At 43.2% G+C, this 22,447-nt stretch overlaps 1 protein-coding gene and 1 pseudogene across 14 annotated transcripts in view; both read left to right on the forward strand.

Annotated features, from left to right (window-relative positions):
* Positions 1 to 22,447, forward strand: part of LOC144331832 (uncharacterized) — a 71,289-nt gene that overhangs the window by 13,764 nt on the left and 35,078 nt on the right. For 6 of the 13 annotated variants that reach the window (XR_013399379.1, XR_013399381.1, XR_013399380.1 and 3 more), the window contains exon 2: positions 15,307 to 15,435. Coding sequence is in view for 1 of the 13 variants with exons in the window: in XM_077950237.1 (XP_077806363.1) it covers positions 15,307 to 15,402 (96 nt within the window). In the remaining 12 variants the exon portion in view is untranslated. Of the gene's footprint in view, positions 1 to 7,606; positions 7,702 to 15,306; positions 15,436 to 18,106; positions 18,257 to 22,447 lie in introns of all 13 variants that reach the window. The other 7 variants (XR_013399385.1, XR_013399384.1, XR_013399382.1 and 4 more) reach the window with 3 other exon arrangements.
* LOC100428022 (calponin-2 pseudogene) lies at positions 18,693 to 20,826 on the forward strand (annotated as a pseudogene). Its single transcript, XR_013398850.1, has one exon. The product of XR_013398850.1 is annotated as a calponin-2 pseudogene (transcript).

A 22,447-nucleotide genomic window follows, 5' to 3' on the forward strand; every position in this document is an offset into this window, starting at 1 on the left:
CCAGGCTGGTCTCAAACTCCTGGCCTCATTAGCTGGGCACAGTGGTGCTCGCTTGTAATCCCAGCTACTCAGGAGGCTGAGACAGGAGAATCATTTGAATCCAGGAGGCAGATGTTGCAGCGAGCCGAGATCACACCACTGCACTCCAGCCTGGGTGACAGAGCAAGACTCTGTCTCAAAAACAAAACAAAACAAAAACAAAAAAACTCCTAGCCTCAAGCGATCCTCCTGCTTCAGCCTCCCAAAATACTGGAATTACAGGCATGAGCCACTGTACCTGGCCTAAAGTTATTTTCTTAGTTGTTTCCTAGTGATTGCAATTAACATCTTAATTTGTAGTAATCTAGTTCAGATTAATACAATTTATTGAATGAATTTATTTTACAAAATGAATTTATTATAGAAAAACTTTGTTTCTATGTAGCGCCATTCGTTGTCCCTTCCTGTATCTTTTATTGTTTGTTTGTTTTTGAGACGGAGTCTCGCTCTGTCGCCCAGGCTGGAGTGCAGTGGCCGGATCTCAGCTCACTGCAAGCTCCGCCTCCCGGGTTTACGCCATTCTCCTGCCTCAGCCTCCCGAGTAGCTGGGACTACAGGCGCCCGCCACCTCGTCCGGCTAGTTTTTTGTATTTTTTAGTAGAGACGGGGTTTCACCATGTTAGCCAGGATGGTCTCGATCTCCTGACCTCGTGATCCACCCGTCTCGGCCTCCCAAAGTGCTGGGATTACAGGCTTGAGCCACCGTGCCTTGCCACCTTGCCCGGCCTTGTTTTTTTTTTTTGTTTGTTTGTTTGTTTGTTTTTTGAGATAAGGTCTCATTCTGTGGCCCAGGTTAGAGTGCAGTAGCATGATCTCAGGTCACTGCAACCTCCATCTCCCAAATTCAAGTCATTCTCATGCTTCAGCCACCTGAGTAACTGGGATTTCAGGCATGTGCCACCACACTCAGCTAATTTTTGTTATTTTTAATAGAGACAGGGTGTCACCATGTTGCCCAGGCTGGTCTCAAACTCCTGAATTCAAGCAATCCTCCCACTTTGGCCTCCCAACGTACTGGTACATTGGGAGCCACCACGCCCAGCCCGTATATGCTATTTTTTAACATGCATAAACCTCTTTATACATTATAAGTTCATTAACACCACTTTATTGTTATTGCTTTATGCCATTGTCTTTTAAATTAGATAGAATAAAAAAGTTACAAACAAAAAATACATTTATGTTATCTTTTATATTTACCTTTACCAAAGTGTTCTTTATTTCTTCATGTGGATTTGAGTTACTGTCTAGTTTCCTTTCATTTCAGCCTGAAGGACTCCCTGTAGTATTTCTTGTAGAGCAGGTCGGCTAGTGACCAATTCTCTCAAGTTTTGTCTATCTGGGAATGTCTTAATTTCTCCTTTGTTTTTGAAGGATAGTTTTTCAAGATACAGAATTCTAGATTGACAGTACTTCTTTTTTTCAGGACCTCGAATATGCTATCCCACTGCCTTCTGACCTAAATGGTTTCCAAGGAGAAATGAATTAATCTTATGGAGGATTCTTTGTATGTGATTAATTGCTTCTCGCTTGTTGGTTTCTAAATTTTCTCTTTGTCTTTAACCATCAATCATTTGATTATGATGTATCTACATATTGGTCTCCGATTTTATTCTATTTGAAGTTTACTGAGCTTCCTGGATGTGTAAATTAATGCTTTTCTCTATATTTGGGAAGTTTCTGGCCATTATTTCTTTGGATATTCTTTCTTATTTATCTGACTTCTCTCCTTCTGGAACTTTCATTATGCATATATATGGATACAGTTGATCGTGTCCTCCACCTCTTCCTCCTCAACTGTATAACCTCAAATGATCTATTTTCACATTCACTGATTGCTTCTTCTGTTAGTTCAAATCTGCTGTTGATCCCCTCTGAAATGAAATGATTTTTTCATTTCAGTTACTATACTTTTTAACTCCAGAATTTATATTTTTTATTTAGTTATTTTTTTAATAATTTCTTTTATTTAGTTCTTTTTTAAATAATTTCTTTCTCTTTATTGATATTCTACATTTGGCAAGATAGCATTCTCATGTTTTCCTTTAGGTTTTTAGCCCATGGTTTTCTATAGTTCTTTGAATATATATATGAACTGATTTAAAGTCTTTGTCTACTAAGTCCAACATCAGAGATTATTTCTCTTGACTGCTTTTTTTTCTGTTTATGGTCATACTTTCTTGGTTTTTTTTTTTTCCTATGTCTTATAATTTTGTTGAAAATTAGAAAATTTGGCCGGGCATGGTGGCTCACGCCTGTAGTCCCAGCACTTTGGGAGGCCGAGGCGGGCGGATCACGAGGTCAGGAGATCGAGACCATCCTGGCTAACACGGTGAAACCTGTCTCTACTAAAAATACAAAAAATTAGCCGGGCGTGGTGGCAGGTGCCTGTAGTCCCAGCTACTTGGGAGGCCGAGGCAGGAGAATGGCGTGAACCTGGGAGGTGGAGCTAGCAGTGAGCTGAGATCGCGCCACTGCACTCCAGCCTGGGCAACAGAGTGAGACTCTGTCTCAAAAAAAAAAAAGAAACAAAATTAAAGTAATATAATGTGGAAATCATATAATAATCTGAAAATCATATTTTTCTGCCCTAGGGCTTGTTGTTGTTGTCATTTGTTTCTGTAGTGACTTCCCTGAACTAATTTTGTAAAGTCTATATTCTTTATTACGTGTGGCTATAGAAATCTCTGCTTGAAAAACATTCTATTTTGTTCTTCTTTTTCCTTCTATCCCACATTCATTTAGTTTCCAGGACGTGTCAGTATTAATTACACAATTTTTTTTTTTTTTCAATATTCTCTCCTTTCATTCTCTTGGCACCATTCCAACTCAGATCCTAGTTCCTTCTTACCTTGATTACTACAGAGGCATCCAAACCAACCAACTCACTTCTAGCTCTCCCTCTTTCCAATTTAAACTGTGTATCACCACTTTTTTCTAAGCATATTTTAATTATTGTATCCTCCCTAACCAAGTAAAGTTAAAAAAAAAAAAATGCAAGGCTGATTAGGTTTGGAGAGACTTGCCCATATTTGTATACTGAGAAAAACCTTGTCTCAAAGGAGTGTCTGCATATAGGATAGTGTGGGGAGTAACTGAGAGCATAAAGTCCTAGAGGAAGCAAGAGGGACTTTGATCAGGAAGACCTGCCTTGTATACAATTAGAGGGCCTTTATTTTCTGACACAGGCAGGATTGAAGGTGCTAAGGATGTATTGATATGGTATAGGTGTTATAGGACAGATGAAAGAGAGAGAGTATAAGGATATTATCTCCCCTTTTATAGAGGGGTCATCTGCTCAGAGAGGGTTAAGTGTGATCCTGGAGTCTTAGAGAGAGTAGTTTCAGAATAGTCACAGAAAAATGAGAAAGATTTTCACTTGGGAAGTTTAAAAGGATTGTAAGAACTTTTATGAAACATTCTAGGTAACATTGTCACTGTGTCTTTAAAGTTCTTAGTGACATTGGTCTTCATTAAATAAACCAACTTTTTTCTGCCAGTGCTCGGAAACTGATGCCCTAAAATATAGTGCTTTGACTTGTTGAACTGAAAAAGTCGTTTCTCAAGGTTTCTCTGATCTTCCCCTCTTTTTCTACCTCCCCTGCCTACTGCCCCCAACTACTGTCTCCTAATTTTCTGTCTCACTAAGCACAGGATAAAGTTTCCTTATCTACCTAAAGTCTGGACCCACCAAAGAAAAAAATAATTACCTCTGGTCCCTTCCCTGAGTTTTCATTAACTGAACTTGTATTGCAGGAAGAAAGACTGAAGTCTATCAACACAGCTGGACAGACTTTTGTCACAAACCATTGTCTGCTCTGTGGGCCCAACGGACTTTGTTCCAGGTCATTATATGTTCTTCAAGTCCATTGAAGTCCCTTAAAAATCATTTACTATCCCCCCAACATCATCCACACTTCCTCATCTCCCTTTCCCGTGGTGTGGTGATCACTCTGTGTTTCTCCCGATGCATGCTAACAGATTTGTTTGCCTTTTCTGCTATTAATCTGCCTTTAGTCAGTTGATTTTCAGTAAACATTCAGAGGGGAAAGGGGAAGTTTCCCTTGGCCCCTACATATTCTGTTTGAAGATGTCCACTTAAGGTTGATCTTTGTAGGCTGAGGTATATTTATGACATATTTTTTAAATCTTTATTTTGCTACCACATGTCAGATGGGCCAATAATAATAATCACATTTTAAGCATGCTTTCCCATACATGTTTTCAGATGATCAGCATAACCACCCTCAGAGACAGGCAACGCACAGATTGCTTTTTTTTTTTTTTTTTTTTTTTTGAGATGGAGTCTCGCTCTGTTGCCCAGGCTGGAGGGCAGTGGCGCGATCTTGGCTCACTGCAACCTTCCCCTCCTGGGTTCACGCGATTCTCCTGCCTCAGTCCCCACAAGTAGCTGGGATTACAAGCATGCACCAACACACCTAGCTAGTTTTTGTATTTTTAGTAGAGATGGAGTTTCACCATGTTGGCCAGGCTGGTCTTGAACTCCTGACCTCAGGCAATCCGCCTGCCTCGGCCTCCCAAAGTGCTAGGATTGCACGTGTGAGCCACCATGCCTAGCCTGCTTTTGCTTTTTCACAAATGAGAAAATACTTACAAGTTTATGGACCAGGCCGGGCACGGTGGCTCACGACTGTAATCCCAGCATTTTGGGAGGCCAAGGCAGGCAGATCACGAGGTCAGGAGTTCAAGACCAGCCTCACCAACATGGTGAAACCCTGTCTCTACTAAAAATACAAAAATTAGCTGGACATGGTGGCATGCACCTGTAATCCCGGCTACTTGAGAGCTGAGGCAGGAGAATCATGTGAACCCAGAAGGCGGAGGTTGCGGTGAGCCAAGCTGGCACCATTGCACTCCAGCCTGGGCAACAGAGAAAGACTCCATCTCAAAAAAAAAGAAAAAAAAGTTTATGGACCAGTGCAGACTACACATTATGTATAGCAAATCCAGGACTCAATCAAGTTTTACAATCTTGGTTTAATGTTCTAAGTTCTGCTCTTTGTAACATGAGCATTAACAACTGTAAGAAGAGAACAGTCCTTGTGGGTAAGAAATTCTGTTTTCTGGGCCAGGCACAGTGGCTCAGGCCTGTAATCCCATCACTTTGGGAGGCCGAGGCGGGGGGATCACCTGAGGTCAGAAGTTCCAGACTAGCCTGACCAACTTGGAGAAACCCCGTCTCCACTAAAAATACAAAATTAGCCGGGCATGGTGGTGCATGCCTGTAATCCCAGCTATTTGGGAGGCTGAGGCAGGAGAATCGCTTGAGCCTGGGAGGCGGAGGTTGTGGTGAGCTGAGATCGTGCTATTGCACTCCAGCCTGGGGAACAAGAGTGAAACTCTGTCTCAAAGAAAAAGAAAAGAAAAAAGAAATTCTATTTTCCAGCTGCAACATATGACATAGAGAACCTGAGCAATAACCACAATTAGGGTGAAAGTAAGAGCTGAAATGCAGCAGAGAGGGCAAAAAATAGTGACAATTCAAGCCTTCCAATTTATAAGGTCCCATTTAATGTGTTATTTCATTTGATCCTACAACAATCTTATGAGGAAATTATGATTATGCCCATTTTTAAACCGGCTAGGAAACAATTGCTGAGAGCTTGAAATATTTGTCTAAGGACACACAACCGGTAAGTGGTAAAGTTGGCGATTCAAACTCAGGTCAACTTATTACAAATCTCATTCTTTTCACTAAACTTGGTCATCCTTGGAATCATTGGCCAGATTCTTGATCTTTTTTATTTTCATTTGTCTCAAGGTATTTTCTAATTTCCCTGGTGAATGCTTCCTTGATCCATTGGTTATTCCAATGTGTTGTTTAATTTCCACATACTTAGGAATTTTTCAGTTTTCCTTTTGCTATTGATTTCTAGTTTTATTTCATTGTCGTCAGAAAAGATACGTGGTATGACTATAGTCTTCTGAAACTTGTTAAGGCTTGTTTTGTGGCTTAGTAAGTGATCTGTCTTGGAGAATGTTTCCTGTATGCTTGAGAAAAATGGGTATTCACCATTATCACTGTTATTGGGCGGACTGTTCTGTATAGGTCCAGTTGGTATAAGTGTTGTTCAAATCTTTCATTTCTTTATTGATCTTATGTCTGGTTGTTCTACCCATTGTTGAATATGGGTTATTGAAATCTACTATTTTTGTGTTACTATTTCTCCTTCAATTCCGTTAATGTTTGCTATATTTGGATGTGCTTATGTTAGGCACATATATATTTATAATTGTTACGTCTTCTTGGTGAATTAATGCCTTTGTCATTATGTGATGTTCTTCTTTGTCTCTTGTGACAGTTTTTGACTTAAAGTCTATTTTGTTGGATATAAGTGTGGCCCCTTTGCTCTCTTTTGGTTACTATATGTATGGAATATATTTTTCCATCCTTTCATTTTCAGCCTTTGTGCGTCCTTATGTCTAAAGTGAGCCAGTAGACAGCATATAGTTGGATCTTGTTTTTAAAATCCATTCAGTCACTCTATGTCTGTTGATTTGAGAGTTTAATCTATATACATTTAAAGCAGTTACTGATAGAGGACTGCCTATTGCCATTTCTTTCTCTTTTTTAATGTCTTATAGTTAATTTGTCCCCTTTTTCTTCTCTTGGTGTCTTCCTTTGTGTTTCATTAATTTTTTATAGTGACATGCTTAGATTCCTTTCTCAGTTTTTTTTTTTTTTTTGAGACGGAGTCTCACTCTGTGGCCCCGGCTGGAGTGCAGTGGCCAGATCTCAGCTCACTGCAAGCTCCGCCTCCCAGGTTTACGCCATTCTCCTGCCTCCGCCTCCCGAGTAGCCGGGACTACAGATGCCCGCCACCACGCCCGGCTAGGTTTTTGTATTTTTTAGTAGAGACGGGGTTTCACTGTGTTAGCCAGGATGATCTTGATCTCCTGACCTCGTGATCTGCCCGTCTCGGCCTCCCAAAGTGCTGGGATTACAGGCTTGAGCCACCGCACCCGGCCAGTTTTTTTTTTTTTTTTTAATCTTGTATAGGTATTTCCTCTGTGGTTACCATGGGTTTTACATAAGACATCTTATAACAATCTATTTTAAACTGACAACAACTTAACTTCAATTGCATATGAAACTCTACTCATTTACATCCCTTTTTCATAAATTATATCTTTTTATATTTGTATCATTAATATAGTTTTAAAGTTATGATTTAAATTCTTATGATTTTATGATTTTACCTTTTTAATTCTTATGATTTTATGATTTTACCTTTTTAATTCTGTACCAGAATTAAATGTTATTTATATGCCACCATTGCAGTATTATAGGATTTTGTATTTGTCTATATATTTACTAGACAGCTTTATATTTTTATATGTTTTTGTGTTGCTATCTAGTATCCTTTAGTTTCAACTTGAAGGAATTCCTTTAGCATTTCTTATAAGGCAGGTCTAGTGGTGAGTACTCTCTAAGCTTTTGTTTATTTGGGAAGGTCTTTAGTTCCTTTCATTTTTGAAAAATAGTTTTGCTAGATATAGTGTTCTTGGTTACTAGTTTTTCTTTTTTATTCTTTTTTTGAGACAGGGTCTTACTCTGTCACCCAGATTGGAGTGCAGTGGCACAATCATGACTTATTGCAACTGCAACCTCTCAGGCTCAAGCAATCCTGCCTCAGTCGTGTAAGTAATGAGGACTACAGGCACATGCCAACATGCCCAGCTGATTTTTATTTTAAAAAAAAAATGTATAGAGATGGGTCTCCCTATATGTTGCCCAAGCTAGTCCTGAACTTCTGGGTTCAAATGATCCTCTCACCTCAGTCTCCCAAAGTGCTTGGATTATAGGTACGAGCCACCATGCCCACCCTTTTGGGTTTTTTCTTTCAGCACTTGGAAAGTGTCATCCAATTCATCCACTCCCTTCTGGTCTGTAAGGTTTCTGCTAAGAAATCCACTGATAATATTATGGGAGCTCTCTTGTATGTGATGAGTTGCCTTTCTCTTGCTGCTTTCAAGATTTTCTTTTGGTCTTTGACTTTTGACAGTTTTATTATAACACATCTCTTGTGGGTCCGTTTGGGTTCATTCTGATTAGAATATTCTGGGCTTCTTCAATTTTTTTTTTTTTTTTTTTGGGGGGGACAGGATCTTGCTCTGTTGCCCAGGCTGAAGTGCAGTGATGTTGATCACAGCTCACTGCCGCCTCAACCTCCTGGGCTTGAGGGATCCTCCCACCTCAGCCTCCCAAGTAGCTGGGACTATAGGTGTGAACCACTACACTTGGCTAATTTTTGTATTTTTTGTAGAGATGGGGTTGCCCAGGCTGGTCTCAAACTGCTAGGCTCAAGCGATCTGCTTGCCTGCCTTGGCCTCCCAATGTGCTGGGATTACAGGTATGAGCCACTGCACCTGGCTGAGCTTCTTGAATTTGGATGTCCATTTTCTTTCTCAGATTTGGGAAGTTTTAGGCCATTATTTCTTCAGATAAGCTCTTTGTGCTCTTTTCTCTCCCTTTTCCTTCTGGAACTTCCATAACGCATATATTGGCCTACTTGATGGTGTTCCATAAGTTTCTTAGGCTTTCTTCATTTTCCTTTATTCTTTTCCTCTTTTGCTCCTCTCACTTGATCGTTTCAAATGACCTGTGTTTAACTTTGCTGATTCTTGCTTCTGCTTGATCAAGTCTGCTGCTGAACTTTTCTAGTGAATTATTTTCTTTATTTATTATATCTCTTTTTTTTTTTTTTTTTTTTTTTGAGATAGGGTCTCACTCTGTTGCCCAAGCTGGAGTGCAGTGGCATGATCTTGGCTCACTGCAACCTGTGCCTCCCAGGCTCAAGGGATCCTCCCACCTCAGCCTCTCAAGTAGCTGGGACTATAGGTATGCGCCACCACACACAGCTGGCTTCTATTTCTTTAGGATCAGTTTCTGGTGATTTACTTTGATCCTTTGATTGGGCCATGTTTCCCTGTTTCTTCATATGCCTTATTAATTCTTGTTGGAATTTGAGCATTTGCAAAAACAGCAACTTCTCCCAGTCTTTACAGACTGACTTCATACAGCAGAAGAACTTCATCAATCAGTCCAGCTAGAGATTCTGTGGGCCTCTCAGACCTTCTCTGGGGATGTGTCTCTCTGGGCTTGTGCATGTGATTTCCCAATTAGAAGAGTTTGCTGGTTTTTATCAGGAGCTCATAATTTCTTGCTGCTTCCATTGGGTTTGCAGTACTGCAGGTTTTCCGGTGCTGCAACAAGCTGCGGAGCTGTCTCAAGGGCCCCCATGTATCCAAAGTATGCTGGTTCTCTGTCAGCATTCGGAGTCACACAAAACAGAAACCAGTCCCTTGGGAAGTATCCCAAAAAAACTGGAACATTAGATATATATTCCATTCTTTTCATTCCCTCCCATGGGAGAAGCCATGAGTTGGGCATTTTTTTATGATTACACTGAGCTGTGCTGGCTTGTGAAGAAAGGACTATCATGAGTGAAGGCAATGGCTTCTTACCTGTTTCCATGCAGCTGTTTTTGGCTTTGCACTTGCATGGGGTACTGTGACTTTTTTTTTTTTTTCTTTTTTTTTGAGATGGAGTCTCGCTCCCGTCACATAGGCTGGAGTGCAGTGGCGCGATCTTGGCTCACTGCAATCTCCACCTCCTGGGTTCAAGCGATTCTTCTTCCTCAGCTTCCCGAGTAGCTGGGATTACAGGCATGCGCCACCACGCCCAGCTAATTTTTGTATTTTTAGTAGAGATGGGGTTTCGCCATGTTGGCCAGACTGGTCTTGAACTCCTGACCTCAGGTGATCCAGCCACCTCAGCCTCCTGAAGTGCTAGGATTACAGGTGTGAGTGACTGTGCCCGGCCTCAGTGACTTCTTACTTGGTTTTTGGAGCTCTCATAAAGGCTTTTTAAACTGCATGTTATTGTTAAGTAATTGTCTATTTTTTAGTGACAGGGTCTCACTCTGTCACCCAGGCTGGAGTGCAATGGCACAATCATAGCTCACTGCATCCTCGAACTCCTGGGCTCAAGCGATTCTCCTCCCTCAGCCTCACAAATAGCTAGGACTACAGGTATTCACCACCATGCCTGGCTAGTTTATTTTTCATTTTTAAATTTTTTTGTAGAGATGAGTCTCACTGTGTTGTCCAGACCAGTCTTGAACTTCTGGGCTCAAGCAGTCCTCCCATGTCAGCCTCTCAAAGTCCTGGGATTACAGGTGTGAACTGCCATGCCCAGCCCAGTGTTTCTTTAGGGTACCAAGGTCTGTAGCTTCCTATTCTACTCTCTTGCTGACATCCCTCCAGATTCTTAATCTTTCTGAGTTGTGGGATATTTGATAATCTGTCAAAAGCTGTGAAACATCTTTTACCTAGAAAAAATATACAAACAGAAATTATGAGATATGAATTTTGAGAGAATTATATGCCCTCACATGCACAGGAATATATCACATGCACATGAATATATAGCTATTCACAAAGCCTGGTTTAAAAATGTTGATACAGTCTGTGCAATAAAGCATTAAATCAGCAGGCTTGGGTTACTCAAGCCCTGCATATTCCAAATAATGGACTGGCCCTTGACCAGCTTCTGGGAGATAACTTCTGAAGCTTGGACTATCCTGCCTGATAAGAGCGTCTTTGTATGCCTGAGGCCTTGGGCCACACTGCATCTGTTTGTCCAGGTAGATTATGCTAACAATGTGATTTATGGTGAGTGCCTGTTTTTGTATGTCTGAAATCCTGGTCCACACAGTATCAGTTTGACCTGTGCAGCTGGAGACTGATAGCTAAGGTCATTGACACAGGGGCTGCATACCTGTATGACTGCCTTGGTTAAAATCCTGAACACCGAGACTCAGGTGAGCTTCCTTGGTTGGCAGCAATTTGCACGTGTCACACATCATTACTCAGAGCATTCAACACTGTCTGTGAGACTAGTAGAGGACAGCTGAAAGTTTATGCCTAGTTTCTCCTGGGCTTTGCCTTACATGCCTTTTCCCTTTGCTAATTCGAATCTGTATCCTTTCATTATAATAAACCATAACCATAAGTTTAACAGAGTCCTGTGACTCCTAGTGAATTACTGAACCTGAGGGTGGTCTTGGGGACTCTTGACATAGTTCAAATCACTCACATGGAACTAGCCAAATTGTCATAACCACTATAGCAATTAGGCCACATGACTCTCAGCAGCCAAAACAAAAGTTCATTCGAACAAATATTTCATGAATGCTTATCGTTTGCTAAGTGCTAGGAAAGCACAAAGACTCGAAGATAAATACGTTCATGCGTAGAGCTATAGTCTTGGCATAGGTCTCTCCAGCCTTCAAAATATAAGTGGGACTTCATGTACCTAGGAGGTATTCCTTTCTTCTTGTTGCTTCCAGTTTCTCTCACTGAACACATCATTCTGTGTCAGGCCGTGCTTAAAAGGAATTATTTTTGTTTGCAAGGTAATGACTTTTGGAGGGGTTTTGTCTTAGTTTTTGAAATGTTTGTTTTTAAAAGTCAGGTCTATTGAGGCATAATTTATATATAGTAAAATTTACCCTTTATAAGTATATAATTCTGTGAGTTTTGGCAAGTGTATACAATCACCACCATGTCAAGATACAGAACATTTCTGTCACCCTGAAAAGTTTCCTCATGTTCCTTTATAGTCAAGTCTCCTCTCTTCACCCATAGTCCCTGAAAACCATTGATCTGTTTTCTGTCCCTATAGTTTTGCCTTTTCTAGAATGTCATATAAGTGGAATCATATGGTATGTACTCCTTTGTGTTTTCTTTTTTTTTTTTTTTCAACTGACCACAGTGCATTCATCCATGTTGTTGCATGGATCACTTGTTTGTTCCTTTCCATTGCTGGGTAGCTTTCCATTATGTGGATGTGCCATAGTTTGTTTGTCCATGCACCAGTTGGTAGACATTTGGATTGTTTCTAGTTTGGGGCTACTTTGAATTAGGCTACTATGAGCATTCACATTCGGGTGTTTATATGGATATGCTTTCATTTCTCTTGGATAAATACCTAAAAATAGGATTGCTATGTCAAATGGATGAGTATGTTTATAAGAGATTGCCTATTATTTTTCCAAATGGCTTTACCATTTTGTATTTCTACCAGCAATGTATGAGATTTCCAATTGTTACTCATGCTCATCACCACTTAGTATTATCGATCTTTCCTTTTTCTTTTTTTTTCCAAGACAGAGTCTCACTCTGTTGCCCAGGCTGGAGTGCAGTGGTGCAAGCTCAGCTCACTGCAACCTCTGCCTCCCAGGTTTAAGCAACTCTCCTGCCTCAGCCTCTGGAGTAGCTGGGATTACAGGTGTGTGCTACCACACCCAGCTAATTTTTGCATTGTTAGTAGAGATGGGGTTTCACCATGTTGGTCAGGCTGGTCTCAAACTCCTGACCTCAGGCGATCCGCCCGCCTCAGCCTCCTAAAGTGCTGGGATTACAGGCGTGAGCCACCGTGCCTGGCCTTTGTTTTGTTTTGTTTGTTTGTTTGTTTTTTGAGACATGGTTTCACTCTGTCACCCAGGCTGCAGTGTAGTGGTGCAATCTCAGCTTAATGCAACCTCCACCTCCCGGGTTCAAGTGATTCTTGTGCCTCAGCCTCTCGAGTAGCTGAGATTACAGGAGCGTACCACCATGCCCAGCTAATTTTTGTATTATTAGTAGAAACGGGGTTTCACCATGTTTGCCAGGCTGGTCTCAAACTCCTGAGCTCAAGTGATCCACCTGCCTTGGCCTCCCAAAGTGCTAGGATTACAGGCGTGAGCCACCGCGTCTGGCCAGCAGTTTCTTACAAAGCCAAACTCTAGGACCCAGCAATTCCACATCCAGGAATATGCTCAAGAAAAATTAGTTTATATGTCCACCAAAAGTCTTGTACAAGAATGTTCATAGCCACTTAATTTCTATAGCCAAAAACTTGACAAAATCCAAATATCCATCAAGAAAAACATAAAACAATTTGGGATATAATCTTACAATGGAATACCACCAGCAATAATAAAAGTAAAAAAATATAGTAATATGCAGAACAGCATGGATGAATCTCAAAAACAGTATGCTGAGATTAAAAAAAAAAAGCCAAATGAAGTAAGAAGTATATGATTCCATTTATATGACATTCAAAATCAAGCAAAATTATCTATGGTGGTAGAAATCAAAATAATGGTTACCTCTGGTGGACTAGGTATTGATTCAGTAAGGTGCAAGGGGTCCTTCCAGGGTGAAGGAAATGGTCTATCTGTTGAAGTGGGTGAAGGTTTCATGGTGTATACATATGTAAAAATTAGTTGAATTGTACATTTAAGACTTGTGCATTTGACTGGGTGTGGTGGCTCACACCTGTAATCTCAGCACTTTGGGAGGCGGAGGCGGGCGAATCACGAGGTCAGGAGATTGAGACCATCTTGGCTAACATGGTGAAATGCCATCTCTACTAAAAAATACAAAAAATTAGCTGGGTGTTGTGGTGGGCGCCTGTGGTCCCAGCTACTTGGGAGGCTGAGGCAGGAGAATGGTTTGAAACTGGGAGGCGGAGGTTGCAGTGAGCCAAGATCGCGCCATTGCACTCCAGCCTGGTGACAGAGTGAGACTCTGTCTCAAAAAAAAAAGACTTGTGCATTTTACTGTATGTAAATTCTACCTCACTTTTAAAACACTTTTAATTAAAAAAATTACTATGGACTCCTAAAGATCCTGTGTTTATTTAACAGCTATCAGATTTTATCATATTAGACAGGCACAGTGGCTCACACCTCTAATCCCAGTACTTTGGGAGGCTGAAGCAGGAAGATCACTTGAGCCCGGGAATTCAAGACTAGCCTATCAACATAGTGAAAGCCCATCTCTACAAAAAATGTAAAAATTAGCCAGGCACGATGGTGTGTGCCTATACCCCAAGCTAGTCAGGAGGCTGAGGCAGGAGAATCATTTGAGCCCAGGGGTTTGAGACTGCACTGAGCTCTGATCACACCACTGCACTTTAGCCTGAGTGACAGAGTAAGACCCTGTTTCTTAAAAAAATAAAATAAAATAAAATAAAATAAAAATTAGCATATTATAAATTGAGATGGACAAACTTTATTTTTATTTATTTTTATTTTTTTGAGATAGAGTCTTGCTCTTTCACCCAGGCTGGAGTGCAATGGTGCGATCTCAGCTCACTGCAATCTCCACCTCCTGGGCTCAAGCAATTCTTCTGCCTCAGCCTCCCAAGTAGCTGGGATTACAGGCGTGTGGCACCACACCTGGCTGATTTTTGTATTTTTAGTAGAGACAGGGTTTCGCATGTTGGCCAGGCTGGTCTTGAACTCCTGACCTCAAGTGATACACTCACCTTGGCCTCCCAACATGCTGGGATTACAGGCGTGAGCCACCACACCCAGCCCAAAATAGAGAAACTTTAAAATATTTAACTCATTTAGAAATAACAATAATAAACTCATTACACATTAACATAACATTTTATTGAAAAACAACTATATTGTCTACAACAAAAAAATAATGAGAAGAGTGTCATTGTTTTACATCTTTGCAAATTTCTTTAATATGTGGCTTAAAAGAAGATGGCTGGATTTTTAAACCAACTTCTGCATTTAATTTTTTAAGCTCTCACATGTCACTCAGTGTGTGGAAACTCCACTGTACACTTAAAAGAGAAAATAAGTGAAAAGACAAATAACCCGTTATTATTATTATTATTATTATTTTCCTTTTTTTTTTTTTTGACATGGAGTCTCGCCCTGTCACCCAGGCTGGAGTGCAGTGGTGCCATCTCGGCTCACTGCAAGCTCTGCCTCCCAGGTTCAAGCTGTTCTCCTGCCTCAGCCTCCCTAGTAGCTGGGACTACAGGCGCCCGCCACCACGCCTGGCTAATTTTCATATTTTGAGTAGAGACGAGGTGTCATCACGTTGGCCAGGCTGGTCTCGAACTCCTGACCTCAAGTGATCCTCCTACCTCGGCCTCCCAAAGTGATGGGATACAATAGTGAGCTACCGCACCCGGCCTATTATTATTATTAAAATAATTTAGACCCCATGACCATCTGAATGAGTCTCAGAGCCTGTAGGGTCCCTCCTCACCACACATTGGGAACTGTGGCTCTGATCTGCTCCCCCAGGCTAATTTTTTAGCATTTTTCTAGAAAAGAAATAAAATACCCACATATAGAATGGGGTTTATGTTAGCTACTATTTTTTATATGCTTCCTAGTACCTTTCTCATTTTCCACAGTTCTACCTTGCCTCCCCTGTGTCTTCCAGGTTCAGCAGCTTCAGAGAGCAGAACATCTTTTCCTCTCAGCCTGGCCCTCTGCAATGGAGGCCATAAAGAGGCCAGTAGTGAAAGCTACAGAACACGTGAGCATGGCAGGGGCTGAGCTCCATTTCAGGGTAACCTCCATCACTGTCTACTTGCTTACATATAATATCACCATAATTTGCTGCTGGAATTAGTCTTTGTCTTGACAAATGTATTCACATATGTATCTTGCATCCAAGTTTTTTTTTTTTTTTTTTTGAGACAGGGTCTTGCTCTGTCGCCCAAGCTGTAGTGCAGTGGCGCAATCTCAGCTCACTGCAACCTCCGCCTTCCAGGTTCAAGCGATTCTCCTGCCTCAGCTTCCCCAGTAGCTGGGATTATAGGTGTGCGCCACCATGCCTGGCTAATTTTTGTATTTTTTGTAGAGACAGGGTTTCACCATATTGGCCAAGCTAGTCTTGAACTCCTGACCTCAGGTGATCCGCCCTCCTTGGCCTCCCAAAGTGCTGGGATTACAGGCGTGAGCCACCCTGCCCAGCCCTTGCATCCAATTATAAAATATGACTGTCACTACAGAAAGTTCTCTCATGTTTCTTTTCTCTTTCTCTTTTTTTTTTTTTTTTTTTTTTTTTTTTGAGACAGAGTCTTGCTCTGTCGCCCAGGCTGGAGTACAGTGGAGCGATCTTGGCTCGCTGCAAGCTCCGCCTCTTGGGTTCACGCCATTCTCCTGCCTCAGCCTCCTAAGTAGCTGGGACTACAGGTGCCCACCACCATGCCCAGCTAATTTTTTGTATTTTTAGTAGAGACGGAGTTTTACCATGTTAGCCAGGATGGTCTCAATCTCCTGACCTCGTGATCCGCCTGCCTCAGCCTCCCAAAGTGCTGGGATTACAGGCGTGAGCCACCTCACCCAACTGTTTCTTTTCAATCGAACTCTGTCCCCACCACACCACCAGAGGCAGTGTGGTAGAATAATAATAATAAATTAGTAAAAATTAATCCCAGAATATTTTAACTAATCCCCAGTGAAATTCTTTTTAAATTTATTTGGGACCAGGCATGGTGGCTCAGGTCTGTAATCCCAGCACTTTGGGAGGCCAAGGCAGGAGGACTGCTTGAACCCAGGAGTTCAAGACCAGCCTGGGCAACATGGCAACCCCCCATCTCTACCAAAACAAATTTTTTAATTAGCCAGGTGTGGTGGTGTGCACCTGTAGCTGTGGTCCCAGCTACTTGGGAAGCTGAGGCAGGAGGATCACTTGAGCCCAAGGGGTCAAGGCTGTGGTGAGCCATGTTCATGCTACTGCACTCAAGCCTAGGTGACAAAGTGAGACCCTGTCTCAAAAAAAAAAAAAAATTATTTGGGAAGTCTCTGGATATCTTAGGTCTACTGTTCTTGGTTATGGACTCTATAGAAATCACAAAAATTTTCCAGTCTTTTCATAGATAATAATAGGTATTTTGGGTTTTTTCTTCAAGTTATTCTAAATTATGAAAACAGGAGAACTGCTCTTCAAACTGTAGAACAGGTATTCAACAAAAGCTTTTTATTTCCATAATACTGAATTGCTTGGATCTAAGGAATAATATATTTAATGGGCAAAAGTCTCAAAAGAAAATGCAGGTCACTATTGCTCTTTCCCATTTATCAATAGTGCAGCTCGGCAAAGCTCACATCGTATTGTGCAAGGTGAAAAGAACCCTCTCAGGTTCCAAGTTGTAGGATATGATTAAAGCCTAGTGACAATAAACCAAGCTGGCCTCAGGGCCTGTTTCCTAGACAGTCCTTTTCAACATCAGTACTCAAGGCAGATCAGAACCTTTCAGAGCTAGGGGAAATACATCTGCAGTGCTTAATTGTACACCCCTTGAGGCTTGCAGATAAACTCCCTTATCAAAAGAAGGCTTGAGTCCGCAACAAGTATTGAGTGGCTCAATTATTTCTTCCTCTGTCCCACGAAAATGGTTTTTCAGTGCAGAGGATAATTCTGCACACATTTATCAGTCCTGGCATAGACCTAGCCTGGTGGAGCACATGTGGATGAAACGTGTGATGTCCAATTTCAAGGTGTTTACAGTATATGTAGTTCTCTGTTTTATGGGGAGCGCCAGGTAGACAATGACTCCAACTAAGAGGTTAGGCAGGGTGGGGAGGGGACTTGTGGAAGAGGGAAAATGTGAACCAAGCCTTGAAAGAGCCAACTATTTTTTAATACCACAGCTCAAGTGATGTTTCTGAAGTACAAATCTAATTATTTCATTTCCCTCTTTAAAGCCATCGGGGATGAGAAATATCAACACCTACTTTGTTTTGTGAGATAATGGTGCCCAGCACACAGTGAGTAAGGAAACTGAGGCTCAGGATGGGACCATGCTATCTCCAAAGCCAGCTAGTTAATGGCAGAATCATACTAGAACTCAGGGCCCCTGGGGTCACTGCTCCCTAGCACCTCAACAGCCATTCTTGGCTGAACTCACTGAGCAAAATCAAGGTGCCAGCAGGACTGTGTTCCTTTCTGGAGGCCCTTGGAGAGAATCCATTTTCTTGCCTTTTCCAGCTTCTAGAGGCTGCCCACATTCTTTGGCTTATCGTTCCTCTTTTCCTCTTTAATGGCTGATTGAATCCTTCACACATCACATCACTCTGACACTGACCCTTCTGCCCTCCTCTTACATTTGTTAGGACCCTTGTGATTACATTGGTCCTACCCAGATTACCTAGGATAATCTCCCGTCTCAAAGTCCTCATCTTAATCCCATCTGCAAGGTCCCTTTTGCAATTTAAGATAACATATTCAACAGGTTCCAGGAATAAGAATGTGGATGTCTTTGGAGAGCCATTATTCTGCCTACCACAGATATAACCTAGCTGTTACCACCAAGGGTTGGAATGAGGATCATTCTGGGACTGCTGCAAGAGGCTGGAAACTGGAACCAAGTGCTCCCTTCATGGTAAGAAGCCAATGCTGGAACAACACTGACTGGAGCATCAAGCAAAACAGGAAGGAGCAACTCCTTCTACCCTCCCCCTGGCTTCGAGTCTCTCTCTAGCTCCCCTTGTTGGCAGGACCTATCAGAAGGCCAGCTGGCTACGGAGGACTGTAGTTTCGCAGTTTCAGTTCCAGCATCCCAGAGCTGAATATAGAAGGGTGGGTTGGAAGCCGAGAGACAGTAGCTTAGTAACTGACAAAGATGCCACTAAAAAATTCAGTTTAAACAAGCCTATGATTACATTGCATTTAATAAAAAGTTCAAAGCTCCAATATATAATGGTTTTTATAAACCAGTAAGAAAAAGCAACCCAGTAAAAGTGGGTAGATAAGAACAAAAGATTCACAGGTACTGTCCCATCCTGTCCAGTCCTATCCCACCGCCGCGTCTGCCATGACGCTCCACGCAGTTCAACAAGGGCACCTCCTCATACGGGCTGTTGGCTGAGGTCAAGAACTGGCTTCTGTCCAAATATGACCCCCAGAAGGAGGCAGAGCTCCGCAGCTGGGTTGAGGGACTCACTGGCCTCTCCATCAGCCCCAACTTCCAGAAGGGCCTGAAGGACGGACGGGATGCTCTTATGCACACTCATGAGCAAGCTACAGCTGGGCTCAGTCCCCAAGCCCAACCACTCCATGCAGAACTGGCACCAGCTAGAAAACCTCTCCAACTTCATCAAGACCATGGTCAGCTACGGCATGAACCCTGTGGACCTGTTCGAGGCCAACGACCTGTTTGAGGTTGCAGCTGCAGGTGTCTCTTCTTGCCCTGGCAGGGAAGGCCAAGACTAAGGAGCTGCAGAGCGGGGTGGATGCTGGCATCAAGTACTGGAGAAGCAGGAGCGGAACTTCAGCAGCCCCCCGTGAAGGCTGGCCAGTGCATCCTCAGGCTGCAGATGGGCACCAACAAATGCGCCAGCCAGTCAGGGATGACTGCATATGGCACGAGGAGGCATTTCTATGACCCCAAAAACTAAATCCTGCCCCCCATGGACCACTCGATCATCAGTGTCCAGATGGGCACAAACAAGTGTGTCAGCCAGGTGTGCATGATGGCTTCCGGGCCACGGCGGCACATCTATGACCCCAAGCTGGGAAATGACAAGTGTGAGAACTCTTCCATGTCCCTGCAGAAGGGTTACACACAGGGCGCCAACCAGAGTGGCCAGGTCTTGGCCTGGGCCAGCAGATATACGACCCCAAGTACTGCCCACAAGGCACAGTGGCGGATGGGGCTCCCTCAGGCGCTGGCGACTGCCTGGGCCCGGGGGAGGTCCCTGAATATCCCCCTTACTACCAGGAGGAGGCTGGCTACTGAGTCTCGCAGCATGCTCTCTCCCCACATCATCTCCCCGTCTGGGTTTTTGGGTTTTTCTGTGTTTTCATCTCTTTTTTTCTTAACGTGTTCAGTGCTGACAATCAACTGAGGGTCTGTGAGTGGTGGCATGGGATCAGGCAGCAGGGCTTTTGTCTCCCTTGCCTTGGTCCTTCGCAGGACTGAGCCACCCGGCTGTGGGGGAAGGGGTCAAGGCCATATCCCGCTAAGTGTTGGGTGAGGGTCCTTGTTGGCACCTCCAGGCTGTGGGCCGAGCTGTGCTGGGGAGAAGAGACCTGGGCTTGGAGGGAACTGGTCCCCAAAGCTTTCCGCTTGCCTCACCTTTTCCCCCTTTTGTCAGCTGATCAGTTTGTGGTTTCTGTACCTACTAAAGTTTCAGGATGTATTAACAAAAGAAACATACATTTTTTTTCCCCCTAGGAATGAGGCGGGGACAGTGGAGAGGGTGCTGGGAAATGAGTCCCTTGGGAAACGGGGCCTGGCCACAATGCTAAATATCTCAGGCTCCCAAGTGGCTGGATTTCCCTAGTAACCTCAGACCAACAGATCTCAGACCCTCAGACCTGCCCTGGGGCCCGGTGGGGAAAGTGAGGCCCGTACAAGGAAGTGGAATTCTGAGGTGTGAGGGCTAAGCTTGACCCCCTGTCCATACTAACTCCCCACACTGTGGCCTCAGTAGGTTTTGTTGTTGTTGCTTAGGCTGGAGTGCAGTGGGGTGATCTCAGCTCACCGCACCTCCACCTCCTGGGCTCAAGGGATTCTCCTGCCTCAGCCTCCCAAGTAGCTGGGACTGTAGGTGCTCCACCACACCTGGCTAAATTTTGTATTTTTAGTAGAGACGGGGTTTCGCCATGTTGGCCAGGCTGGTCTCGAACTCCTGGCCTCAGGCGATCTGCCCGCCGCAGCCTCCCCAAGTGCTGGGATTATAGGCGTGAGCCACTGCGCCCAGCCCCTCAGTAGGTTTTAAGGAGCCTCCAGCCCTCCTTCCCCGCTTCTTGGCTTGACCAGCTATACTGCTGCATCTCCCCCTGCCACATGCCCCGCCAAGTACTGCACAAGGACCAACACCCAGGGGCCCTGCTCCATGAGATAATGTGAAATACAACTGTGGACCAAATGCAATAATACCTCTGTTTGTAAGAAGAGAAAAAAAAAAAAAAGAAAAATTCACAATGGCCAATAAACATATGAAAATACTCTTGATCCCATTAGTGAGCAGGGAAATGCCTTAGGGTCTAGACGCAGGAGAAGGAGGTCATCCTTTTTGTTTAGAAGATAATCCTAAACCTTAATTTTGGCACAGCTGAAACACAAATTAGCACACCAAGAATGAATGGATCAATGAAGAGCAAAAGTTCTCCAGGTAGGAAATAGGAAGACTGGAACATGAGCATACAAACCATGCTAAAGGAAGAGCCTTCTTGGGCCATGTCCAGATACATGGAATTAAATCTTCAGAAGAACAGTGCATGTAGTGTCTGCTCATTGTAAAGCTCTCAGTTCAGAAACAATAGCCACTTTCGAGAGCACTGCTAGAGAGGTAGCTCCGCCCACTCTAGAGAGCCCCAGGCCAGTCCCATTTCCCACGAGCCAGCTGTAACAAGGAGGAGGAGTAAGTCTGGGGTGTGGGGTATTGAGAAGGGCGCAGGGCCAGGAAAAACAAGTTAGAGAATCTCTAGGCACCGGTGAGTCATGTTGATCATATCATAGATCAATGTCAAATGAGGTAAAATAAATGACTAAAGTGGCCAGGGTACTTCTGGGCTAGCACATAGTTGTGGAAAGAGGAGTTTGTCTTCTTTTATCTTATTCCCAAACCAGCACAATTTGTCTTCAGTACCCTTACAGCATTCTTGGTGCTGACAGTGAGTGGGTCAGCTTGGTCTTTTCTGGAGGAAAGATAGAAGAGCAAAAAGTATCCAAAAGAAACCAGATAACGAAAACCTGAAGCCTGAAGACGTTTTTCTTGTATGTCAAAGTCCTAATTTTAGACCCAGTGGAAGGCTCATTATCCAACATATTACAGTATGGAATTGTAACTGCCGCGTCTAGAAGGAACTGTCCGTTACCAGAAAGAAAACAGCCTGCTCAGTCAGTCTTCAACATTCATGGATTACGGTGATGGCAAAAGTGTTTCTTGACTTTCAGTCAGTTGCTTTTTGATCTCTTTCGAGTCACCCTCAGAGGATACCTGGGTACCCATTTTTCTTCCTGGTTACTCTCCTCTTTCTCCATCCACTACCCACCCCACCCCTACCCTGAGTCCTCGTTCCAGTCTAGACTGTAGGAACAGTCCTGGGCCTTCTTCTAAATGTAGCATAAACCAGACCAACAAACCTTTCTCTTGAGGGTTCTGATAGTCCCCAGTCATCCTTCCATGACTTATGCTAAGCGGCTCTCTCTCTCTGGGTAGAAAGGGTGAGGAACAAAAGGATTCTGTGAAATAGGAAATCCTTTTCTTCCACAAAGTCAAACCAGATACTAGACCTTTGGGTTGGACATAAGTTTATTTGCATGCTTGGATGCTGCTATGCTTTTATGCTTCAGAAGCCAGGCTGAGATTACAGGTTGAGTGTCCCTTATCCAAAATGCTGGGACCAGAAGTGTTCTGGATTTTGGATTTTTTCGGATTTTGGAATATTTGCATTATACTTAATAGTTCAGCATCCCTAATCTGAAAATCTGAGATCCAAAATGCTCCAATGAGCATTTCCTTTGAGCATGTCGGTTCTCAAAACGTTTCAGGTTCTGGACTGGGGATGCCGAGCCTGCACTAAATGGCTTCTCCCTTCGTCTCCCCATGGGCCCTATGTTGGC

This window comes from Macaca mulatta, chromosome 10, assembly GCF_049350105.2.
Source record: "Macaca mulatta isolate MMU2019108-1 chromosome 10, T2T-MMU8v2.0, whole genome shotgun sequence".
Lineage (NCBI taxonomy): Eukaryota > Metazoa > Chordata > Mammalia > Primates > Cercopithecidae > Macaca > Macaca mulatta.